Consider the following 12,500-nt stretch of genomic DNA (forward strand, 5'->3'; position numbering starts at 1 on the left):
TCCGCCTCCGCACGGCCGGCGACCAATCAGCGCCGTCTCGCCCCGGCTGGCATTAGCGGCGGCCAATGAGCGCGCGCGGCGGCCGGCGCCGGCGTGGGGGCGGGGTGAGCGGTGGGCGAGCATCAGCGAGCGCGCGCGCGCGGCGCGCGCGGCGCGCCAGACCCGCCCGGCGCTCGCGCTCGCCGCACGCTGTCGCTCCGTCCCGCCCGTGCCGCCACAGTGGAGGGGGACGGCCGACTACGCCACTCGATCGACATGCTGATCTCGGACACGGCGCCGACGGCGGCCGGCGCCGCGCCGCCCGCCGCCGCCTGGAAGGTGACGCCGCCGCGACCGGCCGCGGCGCTCCCCGTGCACCCGCTGCCTTCGACGCCCCACCCAGGTACGCCGCGACGCAGGCGCCGGACCGACGCTGGACGGTCACCACGTGTGTCCTGACGGAGTGGTGAGGCGGCTCAGTGGCCCCGGCCGGGGTGAGGGTGTGGGTACTGCGGGATGTTGGTGTGGTGCTGTTCAGAGATGTGGAGGGACTTTTGGCGTCATTTCCAGGACTGTTGTCCGTTGCAGGCATCATTAAGATTCCAACGTAGTTCTAGGTAGTGTTTCCACTTAGTTTTGCGCATGTTTTAGAGCATATATGTTTCGTTATGAGGCCCATTGGATGATAAGCACACATACGTTTCAAAATTATTATGGAAAAGTCATTTTAATTATTGTTCTGTCACAATGACACGAGCATGATTATCTCGTTGAAAATGGTCCAGCCTCTTATAAATGGGTTGTGGTTACATATTTCAAGTTTCGCCTTCCTGCACCTAACAGCAACAACTTGGCTATCTAAATTAAAAATCGCATATCGTGTATGAACGCCGCCACAACCTCTGCATAATGTCGATGAGACTTCTTTTCGATGTGGTTTCCATATTATCATCGCACCGTCACGCCTTCTGATTGCTGAGTTGACGCACGGTTTCGCACAGTACAGTTAACTTTTACGGACTGGCTGTGGTGTTTGCTTTAGTTGCGATCAACAACTAAATACGCCGTCGATGTTTTAGTGGCCCATAACGAGAGCGGGATCAAAAATCGCAGAAGGTATTTGGCTATCCAGAGTGTTTGAGCGAATTCAGTGAGTGACGCATTTGCCATCTTTCTCAATGCTTGAGGAAGGAGCGCTTTATTCCCCGTACCACCTGACAGCTTTGATCATTGCAAAGACAAAACTGAGCAAGAGCTTTGAAAGAGACGAATGTGCACTAGAATGTATATCACCCCGAAGGTGTGAATGTGATTAGAGTAGAAACATTCATGCCGTGGGTTCATTGCTGTCAGGTTAACGAAAACACTGACAATTGAAATGAATGCAATATATTTTAAGAGCAAATGTATGACACAAGAAAAATATGTCAAACGCACGAACAGCTTACCTCGTTAAGGTACAGTACATGAAATGTCGCTCTACCTACACTCATTTTGAAGCTCTCTTTTACCCTTTGATTGGAGGAAAACGCTCATCTTATCTAATGACACGAAAGGCTGTAGGAAAAAAAGGTGGGTGACACGAAACCTTAAAGCTCCATTTTCACCACCAATCAGACCAGGACACGTGTGATATTTCTCCCTGCACTAAAAATCTGGTCTCCGTTCTAATCGGGCAGTGATGTTTGTACGGTTTTTATCCTAACCAGAATGTATCAAAGATTCATGAGAGCCTACTAGTCCGCATGGAAACCGTGGCCGAGGTGCACCCACAGACAACGGCTGGACTGGCAGTAAGCGATCCCCCAGGGCAGGGCTAACGATAAAGCGCGCCCAAACTTGGTCATTTGTTGGCAGAAGAGGCGTGTCGATGCCTTATCGAAACCGGAAAGCAGTATACTAAGTGGGAAATCAGTGTTAATTAAACAGATTAGAGATGACCGGCCGGTGTAACCGTCATCGACTCTGCAAATACCAATGTCTGCACAATCGGCTAACAGAGAGCCGTCGCGCTGGTATCGGCTTGATCTCGACGGGTGCGCCGGCGGCCACGGCTCGCCGCGGTGGCGACCCACCGGCTCCACCGGCCCACATCCCACCCCGTCCACGCTGGGCAGGGGGCGAGCCGCGCGAGGCTGAGCAGGGGGTGTCAGTGCTGTCCGTTGCTGTCCGCGCCACGTGCCACGGATTTGTCAAAACTGCGCTGGCAGGCCGCCACGGACATACTAAACATGGCCTCGTAGGCCAGTGTGCCAAAAATCGTCTCAGTGAAAAGTGCCGTGGAGTCCGAAGTATCGTTGCCGATGCCCCGAAAGAAACCAAAATCGAAAAAAGCATGACAAGGTCATGAATAGGAGATCGAAATCACGAAGGTTCCAAATTTGGGAGCCTGAAGTCGTCTGTAAGAGGCGTTATTTTCCATCCAGTCTTGAATCTTTATTAACACGCTGACGCACTCTCAACCCAAGCACCCTATCTGGTTTGCATGGTGACTTTTTGCTAACAGACGACTGCTAAGTAGTGTGCAACCACAGGTAGGGGATCATGTAGCGTTCAAATGGCCTATGTTCTTCATGTAGAAGGTCCTTCCTTCCTGTTGCCCACGGAAGCGATGGTACAAGCCATTATGCTTATCGCAATGATGATGATCTTAGGTGCTATGGATGCATTTGTCATGTATGTCACACATTCAAAATGCATAGGTTGGACCCAGTAAGTATGTGCTCTTGGAGCAACTTGTCAATCACAATTGCATCAAAATGCTCCTCCTTCAACAGTTGATTTGATGTTGTGGTTTGTCATCGCCTTGGTGTGCAATGCCCCTAACCAAACACAAATCCCAGAAATGTGCTGTAAGAAATGGAAACAAAGTTCGCAATAATGATGAGAGGCACCGCTCCGACCAAACACAATCTAAAGAATAGTCTCTTGAGCTTTACTCTGTTCTGAGAGACGCATCACAGAATTTTGACAGATTTCGGGATTCTGGGCTTTCTTCGCGCGTTGAAAGGTGCAACCAAACACATCGCAGGCGATGGCAGAGCACGATCACAGAAGAGGCCCGTCCGTCCCGAAAAGGCCCCGCTAGTCGGCTGTGTTGTGCGAGGCGTGTTCAGCGGCCTTGCCCGGCGGGCCCCGGCTCCCGTCAAAGGCCTTAAGTAAACCTCCCGCCCGACTTCAACAACAGCTTCTCACAACACAGACGTTTCCGTTATTTGTGCTCCTGGTGTGCCTGGCGCCGGGCGGTGTTGCCCGCGCTGGGCCGTGTTTCTCGATTACTGGTTAACAGCTGGAGCTAGACTGAAATTGGCCGTAAAACTCGGCGCTGGCTAATGCGTGGCACTTGTAGCTGGCGACGTGTTTACGTCCTCACTGCTGCCTACTGGTTTTAAGTTTCTCTGATTATTGTTGGTGCCGGCTCGGTCGTTGTTTTGTCTTATTTGACTATCACTGCCAGTTCGCGCACTTGGAATGGGGGATGTTTGAAGGAGAACGGCGCTGTGGACATTATGTTACAGGAAACATTTGGAGCGGAGCTCCACGAAATGCATTGGCCGGCCAAAGATCAGATCCCCAAAGCGTGGTGTTGTTGCTGGCTCTCAGTGGTCTCCTGTTCTTTTTGATGACTTTCCGGTGGTTTTGGTCCGATGTCGGGGAGCCTAAACGAAAACTCCGGAAGGACCACTTGTGTGATGTGCATATCTACTTTTAAACGCCGAAGGACGATCATGCCAGCCCCCTGATGCGATAATTATAAAGCAGACAGTGGATGAAAGCATTCATTTGCTTAGGTAGCCTAGACAGAGCGTTCATTTTAACACTGCAATCCGTAACATCTTAAACATAAATTATCTGATCGACGAAATAAGCATGATTGTACGACAATACCGTTGACGATACGAAATAAGCACGACCTACTAAACCATTGCATTTAGGTGATGCAAAACGTTTGTCACACATAAAAAGCATGCCTTGCATTAAGTCCAATAAAGGCATACCCTGCGATATTTTAAGCAATCCAACTTCAAAAGGTACGGCTTCTGACAATTGATATCCGTAGAATATTCCGAAAATAAAAAATGCTAGTGCTTTCATTTATGTCATAGCCGACGGACTAATGAAGCCTTGCTTGTCATATGCGTTTCACCAGAAACAGCGAATAATTATATTGGCGAAAGCGTAGCTTTGTTGGCGGAGCGACACTCGGCAACATGCGTCTCATCTGCATGGGGTTGATGTCCACTCATCCTAAGACCATCTCCTGCAAGCTACTGCCCAGCATCTCCCTGAGGCGGCTCTCGTGCTTGTTGCTTCTTTCCTCCCGCCTCCGGCGGCACCGCCGCCGTCGGGAGGCGTCACCCCTCGGCGGCGCGGCGCCATGGCGCGCCGGCTGTCGAGCGGCTGGGAGCGCTCGGGCGGGCCCAGCTCTGCGCACATCGGCCCGCGTCACCCACCATTGGTCACACTCGCCCGTTCCGCGGTGACATCCTTTGTCCGCTGACGTCTCCTTGGTGACGAAATTCGAGCCGCTTGTAATGAGGACTCTTCGCGCCGGCCACACAAAGCGCGCGGAATTTCCACGCGAGGCGTGAAGTCTATGCGTCGGGAGCTGGGCCGCCGCCGCGCACCCGATTAACAAGAGCTCTTCTCCGTCTTTGTGGAGCCTTCGGTCCAGAGAGTCATCGACGTCAGAAGTGCAGCCTGGTTAGCATCACGAGGATTCCCAAGAGGAGTTCGGCGCAGGGCTAAGGCAAAGCACACATGCGAGCACTGATGTGACAGTGCACTCGGGAGAAATTTCAACATTAGTCGCTTTTACCGGGCTGCTTGGACGGAATTTCGGGCTGTTGCTCGTGATGACAGGCTACGCTGTATATTATCACAATTCTAGATCAAGTTGAGTTTCAAACCGCAACGTCTACGATGTTTGCAGGGACCATGGCAACCGGCCATGGTCACGTTTAGGTTAATAAACACAGGCATTCTGTGGCCTTTACTATGGGCGCGTGACCATTTACAGTCGACGCGACCTAAAACTCCACTAATCATCCCCAGAAGCTCTTACCTGTCAGTATTGGCGCGAAACACACTTCGGGCAATTCTAAAATGGAGTAAAGCCTATTGAAAAAGAGCCACCATCAAGGGAAGCAGGAACCATCCCACCGTTCCACATCTTTCAAGCGCCGTATTTTCCCACTATAAAAGTAGAGGATTCAACGCATCTCCCAATAATAAAAAGAACGGAGAGGAAACACACGCCAACCGCAGACTTAGCCCGCTCTACCCTTCCAGCCTCTACTCCAACTAAGCCGTCGCACCGTCACACCCCGGGTAACTTGAGACCTGCTGATCTCGCCGCGCGTCCCCGCCCGACGCTGCCCGCCACGCCGCCGCCCGCGACCCTGCCGGCGCGCACGACCGTCGCCGGGCGCTGGCGACCGGCCGCCGGCCTCGGCCCGCGTCCTCGCGCGCCGTCCATTTGGCCGGCCGCGTCCGGGTAGCGGCGCGCTCACTTGCCTCGGCCGTCGGTCATTAGAGTAATTGTGTCTGTTTAGCGGCACATGGCGTCGGTGCCGCGGACGGGCCCCTCCCCGGCCCCGGCCGGCGGCGCCGAGCGACAGCGGTCGCGAGGGGCTTGGACGTGGATTGGCCCGCCTGGCGGCGAGGCATGTGCATAGGTGGCGGATTGCCTGGCGATTTGGCCATGCAAATGACGCAGTATCTCGCTGACCGCAATCAACTATTGGCCGGTCACAGACAGGACCATGGCCCGACAGCCTTACAGTAGCACGCTTACGCAACAATTTGACGCATTTTATAGCTCGGCACCGACTTGCACTTATTGTCTAAGGTTTTCAATTATTCACGGAGGGCATCGTTAAAGGATAACTCATACAGCGTGATGGGTGTACGCCGTGTAATTCGGGCAAAATTAGTCATGGTGTCTCGACAAATTGGCTGCAACACATTGTCGCTGGTCGTTTATGGTCAGGCTGCGGGTGGAAATCACCCTCAAGCGTGAAGGCTCGTCAAGTGACACGCGGGCGTGCCTGGGACAGTTTCCACAAATTTGAGCACGTTGGCATAAAGTTTGGAGAATTGGGTTTCAACGAAGACTTGCCTAAACCGTTACGGGTTCGAGGTAATGTTCACGAACGACGCGGAAGGTCTCAATGATCATTACCTAGACACCACAGTCCTCCGAATTTCCATGCACGCACGTAGCAGCAGGCGCCAATAGCGGCTCACGTGTGGCCGTTGGCTCATGTGTGGCCGTTGTGTGGCTTGGCGCATGTGTGGCCCCAACAGCGGCCCTAGACACGCTCGTGCTCAGTAAGGACTACAGCGAAAGCGGGGCGTGCGGAGAGTTCACCTGAAGCGGCCGAGGACTCGCATTCGTCCCTCCCCCGCGGTGGTCCGTAAGCCGCCACGACCAGGAAATCACCGCAATCGTGTTAGAAACCGCGCGAAGACCGCAGCTTGGCGCGCTCAGAGAGCGGCCGGCGCGGCGGTGACGAACTCGGCGCGCCGGCCCGGCCCGACCGGGCGGCCATTTTGTTGGGCTGGAGCGGTGCGTCAGGGCAGGGGAGCATGTTCCCTGCCGACGCTCCGCTGCCCCCCCCCCCCCCCCTCTCTCAGCGGCAGCAGTGACGCTTCGTGGGAACTGAGGGGGGAAAAGAAGCTCAGCTTTGGCTGATTTGCTGAATGATGTGCATGGTCTGGCACGATCGAAACAAGGCACCTAAAGTGCCTTACCATAGGCACTGACCGCATGTTGCGCGTAGTCTACATCTCACGTAATCATGTAGAGTTAGTGAGGCTCTGGCGGGGGTCAGTCACATCCAGGAGCGTGTGAAAGCTAAAATCCCTCCCGACGGTTGCCTTACGGATCATTGCGGGAGTTATACTGCTACCCTCGTGGAGTGAGCGTGCCATGCTTCTCCCCTCCCTGATCGGACCGTTGCGGATCTCTCGCTATGCAGCTGGAGGTGACTGCACTCCTCGAAAAGGATGTGGTCCGGAGGACATAACCGGAGCCGTGTGACACCGCTGACCCATGCTGAGGGGTGTGATGTCAAGTCGTCCCTTTAACAGACACGTTTCCGGAACTTGACCTGAACCAGGTTACTTGACGCAGCAAGATTCACCGAAAGAACCATCACAATGTCGCGAGAGATGACTCCTGTTTGGAAACTGCCATTCTTTTCAATTCCATTTCCACATGTAGGGCTGGGTATCAAAACGATCTCGAGCTGTATGCATTCCCGATGCATCTAGCTGGATCAGGCTCAATGACCTTTGCATTCAAGATCCATGTCCAGGGCATTGTTGTCCACAGGATTGAAAATCCTCTGGAAACCAGGGATACGTCTCATGAGAAGCATGTCAGTACAACCCTGCATGGGCCCGAGTTCCTTTTGCGAAACATTTTCGGCGAATATTTTAAGACTCAAGGTCCGGCTTTGATTATCAAGGGATCTCCGTGTAGAAATTGTACTGCCATGTTTTGGTCGATAATCACTTAGGGTCTGTCGTGATCTTTTGGAATCCAGCCACACACCTGTCAATATCTGGCGCGGCCGCTGTTACCAGCGGTGTAAGTTTCCAAAAAAAGAATCTAGGCTCCTTCAGTACATAATTTCAGATTCTTAGGCCCATCTTCCCATGACCTATCAAGCGCTGATTGATAAAATATGTAATAATTGGGCTTTGCCAACGTACTGGCCTATGAGAGCGCATACCTCAAGTGGCACCCGCTGCTGTCACGTCCCACCTGTTCAGCTGTGACTCCCCCTTCCCCTCCGTTGCGTTCCGTCCCACCGCGGAGCGTCACGACCTCTCGTGACCTTCTGCACCGGCTGACCACAACCTGACCGTGACCTCCGGCGTTGCAGGTGCGATCCCGCCGCAGCTGCGCGAGCTCTACAGCTCGCACGGCCTCTCGCAGATGTCGCAGATGTCGCAGATGTCGCAGATGTCCCAGATGTCGCCGGCCCGGCTGCTCGAGCTCGGCCGGTACGGCATGCGGCCCTACGACCTGGCGCAGCAGATGATCAGCCAGCAGACGGCCGTCACCAAGCTGCTCAGTGAGTCTCCAACTGCTCAGTGAGACTGAGCCCACTGAGCTCACTCTCTGATGCACGGGCCCGGCTCTGAGGCGGGCTCGGCGGGGCGGGAGCCTTGGCATGGAGCCACGTGAGGGCTCGGTGGGACTTTGTTCGGGCCCGGATCCGAACTAAGGACCAGTGTGTCGCCAGGACCATAGATGATCTCCTCGGATCCAGTGAAAGTGCGTGACGCCGATGCGTAGCGCAGCAGTCGCAGATACAACTTTCAATATCTTTGAGTGCGCAAGTTTGTTAACTTTTAACTGAACCTTTTTGTGTGCAAAGGATGAACTCAACGCCACGTTAGACACTGAGTTCTTTTCCAACGGTGTTCCGCTTCGGACAATGAGCTCTTTCACCCACGATGTTCAGGAAGCACCACCTGTAGCTTTTGCCTCAAAGCTACACGTTATGAAGCCGGTGTCAGAAACCGGCCGTGCCGCGGCTTTAGCCCAGTTCCGCCGGGCCCGCGCTGAATCAACAGGCTGTGTCGCTAAGCCAACAGTTCGACATGTCCGTTGTTTTAAGGCTCACCCCACTACTGCTCGCGGCTGATCCCCAAACTAGCAGGCGCCCTTCTTAGTACGAACTTCAGACCTTGTGCGCCCACCGTTATGACAAACCGTTAGTCCGACCCTGTCGCCACGACCCGTGGTGATTCCGCCCCTGCCGCACCTGCCGCTCCCTCCCCTTCCACCGCCACCCCTGCGAGTCCGACCTGCGCCGCCGGCGACCTTTACCGACCGCCACGACCCCTGCTGAGTCCGCCCCTGCCGCCGCGACCGTGCTGAGTCCGCCCCTGCGTCCGACCTGCGACCCCCTGCTGGCCCCTCTCTCCCGCCGCACCGCCGCGACCCGTGCTGATTCCGACCCTGCCGCCCGACCCCTGCTGAGTCCGCCGCTGCCACTCTCAGCTGTTCGCGCCGCGTTCAGCCGTCGACTCGGCGGTGTTTGCTCAGCCCAGTGAGGGCGGCATCCACGCATTGAGGCCGGCCGATGACGAGCTTGTTCAGGTGTGTGCCAAGCGGGCGGGGCACGCGAGCGTCGTCATGATCAAACCCCGTGGGGTGTCGGGAGCGCGGTTTGTCGGTCCGGACGGTGGCGGCGGTCCACCTGGCCGGCGCGTCGGCACTACAGTGCCTCTCAGAGGCGATGCCTCTCATTGGGCCCCGCCCGGCCCGGCCGTCACGAGTCTGCTGCGGAGACGCGTGACCGGGTCGAGCCCGCGCGCCGCCGTGACCCAGGGTCACCGCCACAGCACCGAAGCCCGGCGATCGCGCCCGGACCCCTCGCGACGTGCGTGACCCCCGGGCTGAAGCCCACGCGCCTAAACCGGTTTGACGCGGCGCCAAACACCCGGAATGAGAAGGCGAAACCGCCTAAGTAATTGACGCGGCCGGAGCCTGCGCGGCGCGGGGTTAATTAATTAGCGAGCCGAGCACCGCCGCCAGCCGATTGGAGTGCAGATAGGCCCGGTGGTGACATGTATGCCGGCGGCCGCGGGCGCCGCGGCCGCTCGGCCGTCGGCAATTGCGCTAAAGTACATGGCGTGCGTGCGTGACGCCCTGGGCGCTCGGATCGCCGATCGGCCGCCCGGGTCGAATTACATTATTTGCCGGCGGCCACGTGAGGCCCACACGGTACCGGCCACAGGTCGGGGTCATATCGCCGCAGGCTGGTGCCAATAGCGCCGGCCTGGCGATGGAGGGGGGGGGGGGGGGGAGGCGGCGGCGGAGGCGTAGGGTCGCTGCCGTAGGGGAGGGAATGCTGCGGGCGTCATTTTTGGCGTCATTCCCGGAATGTCGCCGTGGATGCGGACGTTAAGACGGCGGCGAACTCCTACAGCGGTATTGAGCTCGACGTACGCAGCTTTTGAGCAGGCGTGTTAACGTAATCCGACACGCAAAGCGCTGTATAACCACTCACCTTTGAGGGTAAGACGTTTGTAATTCGATAATGACAATCCCTGGATGTCATTTCCCATCACGCGCGGAGCGTAGGTGCGTACTTTGCGTTCACCAGAGCGCACCAGCGTCCTCAGCGTCCTGTGTGTCATGATTGATATTGAGAGACACTGCCGGTCACCTGCGTGAGCTGTGTGACGGGCCCGCTCTCCGCGGATGAATGGCGTGTGCCCATGCGGACTGTCGGTGACGTCTAATGGCGCCTGACGTTGCAGGCGGCTCGCTGCGTCCTCCGGGCGTCATCGGCGGCAGCAAGCCCAAGGTGGCCACGCCGCAGGTGGTCAACAAGATCGAACAGTACAAGCGCGAGAACCCCACCATCTTCGCCTGGGAGATCCGTGAGAAGCTGGTGGCCGACGGTGAGTGCTGCCGAGCCTGCGCTGGCCCTGCGGTGGGAGGGATTGCCGGAACGGGCTGCGATCTGAACACATCACCCCAAACGCAACGGCAAAGGCCGGCAACATCAACGTTTATGTTTGTTTTCATGCGCAAAGGAGTTGGGCCCCCAGCTTGCTTGGCAAGCAGCGTTGTTTGTTGTCGCTTGCTAGCAGGAGGGGCCTGCAGTTTGTTATTTTTGGGGCGAGCGACAGCGCTGTGTGTTTGATTGGGATGGCCGGGCCTCTCCTCCGAACACCCTCGGCACCAGGCCTCCAGCGGGGGGGGGGGGCTCCCCTCCGATCACGCTCGGCACCAGGCCTCCGGCGACAGGGCCTCCCCTTCGACCACCCCGGCACTAGGCCTCCAGCGAGGGGGCCTCGCCTCCGATTACCCCCGGTACTAGGCCTCCAGCGACAGGGCCTCTCCTCGGACACCCTCGGTACCAGGCCTCCGGCGACGGGGCCTCTCCTCGGACACCCTCGGCAGGAGGCCTCCGGCGACGGGGCCTCCCCTCCGATCACCCCCGGCACTAGGCCTCCAGCGACGGGGTCTCTTCTTCGATCACAATCGGCACCAGGCCTCCGGCGACGGGGCCTCTCCTCTGGACAACCTCGGCGCCAACCCTAGGGCGGCTTGGAGGGCCTCTCCTCGGCCAAGCCTGGCTTGAGCGGCCAGGTGCCTATCATGAGCGTCAGCTGCCCACCGCACCATCAGCTGCTCACACCAGTATCCCGGCCACCGTCGCCGCGGGTCGATGCGGGCCATTGCAGCGTCGCCGCCGTTGCGACACGCCGGGGCCGCGGCGGCCTTTGATTGGCCGGCGGCCGCCTCTGTTGGGCCGCGCGGCGGCTCACGTGGCGAAACGTGGCGCGTCTGGGACATTGGGCGGCGCGCTCCGTGCATTATACGCCCTGCCGCTGAGAGAAGCCGTCTGGCGAAACGAGCCGATACACAATGGCTTTATAAACAACGGGAGAATGACGAAACGCGGCCGCGCCCTGCATCGTGATATGCTGTTGTGAATCGCGCGGGCCGAAGTTGGCTACTGCCGCCGGCTCAGCCTGTAAATCATGAGCCCTGTTGTTTTTTAACGCGGTTGTTACACCGCCGCTCACGAACCCCAGTTGCGGCACATCGTTTCGTTGACTTCTTCTCACTCTGGTATGGGGTTACGAGCAAAGAGGGAATGCCTCCGGAAAGCTGCTGTGAACGGGTGAACGAGAGTCGGTGCACCCATTGATCGTGATCTCCTCCAAAATGATCTCCAAGCCTCAGCGCTGCAAACGTCTGTCCTTGTACTATTCAGTTGCATATCTGGCATAGCAAGCGCAAGTGAAACGGACTGCACAATGATGCGATTCTCAGGGCGAAATCCATCGCCGTTTTGGGTCACATCACTGCCTTTTTGGACTGGGTCTCGCTTACGACATATGTGAGTTACGCTCCTCTGTTTCGGGACGACGCATTTGTTAACTTATCCAATCAGTCCATTTATTCTGTTCAACTGGTAAGACCAACGGCGAGGAGCTTGCATAGGGCTGGGATCTTGACAAGCCGACGCTGGTGTCATGAGAAGCTCCTTCACATCGAGCGCTTCCGAAAAGCCCACTCTCCGTCCATCCAAACAAAATCACATCACCCTTTCCCCACCCCCGCAACATTCCGGTGTCGCACCACCCACACGGGACCGGACTGCAACAACCCGTCCTCTCGAAACCAAACCACATGATCACCCCGACACCGGTCCAGCGGCGCTAGGATCACGCGACCTCCCCTCCCCTCTCGGGCACCGCAGCTGCGCTCGGCGGCGCTCGGCGGCGCTCAGCGGCGGCGGCGGCGACCACTCGAGTCGACTCCACATTCCAGCGGCGGCGGCGGCGGCCGGGCCGGGGTGTGAGCCGATCGGCCGCGTCACGGGCCCACAATGGGCTGGCATGGGCGCCGCCGCGCGCCGCACCGAGCCGGTCACGGCCGAGCGCCGGCCCGCGCCCGATGGCGGCCAATCGGACCGCGCCGGCGCGCCGCCGACCGCGCCCGGGCCGCGCCGCCAGACGCCGCGATCGGGCTCGAG

The 12,500-nt window shown here is 57.6% G+C and overlaps 1 protein-coding gene across 1 annotated transcript in view; it reads left to right on the forward strand.

The window, feature by feature from the left end:
* Positions 1-307: 307 nt before the first annotated feature.
* The window catches only part of LOC119092164 (paired box protein Pax-2a-like), a 25,347-nt gene continuing 13,154 nt past the window's right edge, over positions 308-12,500 (forward strand). The window contains exons 1-3 of the mRNA XM_037215140.1: positions 308-382; positions 7,875-8,066; positions 10,267-10,442. Coding sequence (XP_037071035.1) covers positions 7,928-8,066; positions 10,267-10,442 — 315 coding nt within the window. The 5' untranslated portion in view covers positions 308-382; positions 7,875-7,927. The remainder of the gene's footprint in view (positions 383-7,874; positions 8,067-10,266; positions 10,443-12,500) is intronic.

The sequence above is a fragment of the Pollicipes pollicipes genome, unplaced genomic scaffold, assembly GCF_011947565.3.
Source record: "Pollicipes pollicipes isolate AB1234 unplaced genomic scaffold, Ppol_2.1 Scaffold_3447;HRSCAF=4054_pilon_pilon_pilon, whole genome shotgun sequence".
Taxonomy (NCBI): Eukaryota; Metazoa; Arthropoda; class Thecostraca; order Pollicipedomorpha; family Pollicipedidae; genus Pollicipes; species Pollicipes pollicipes.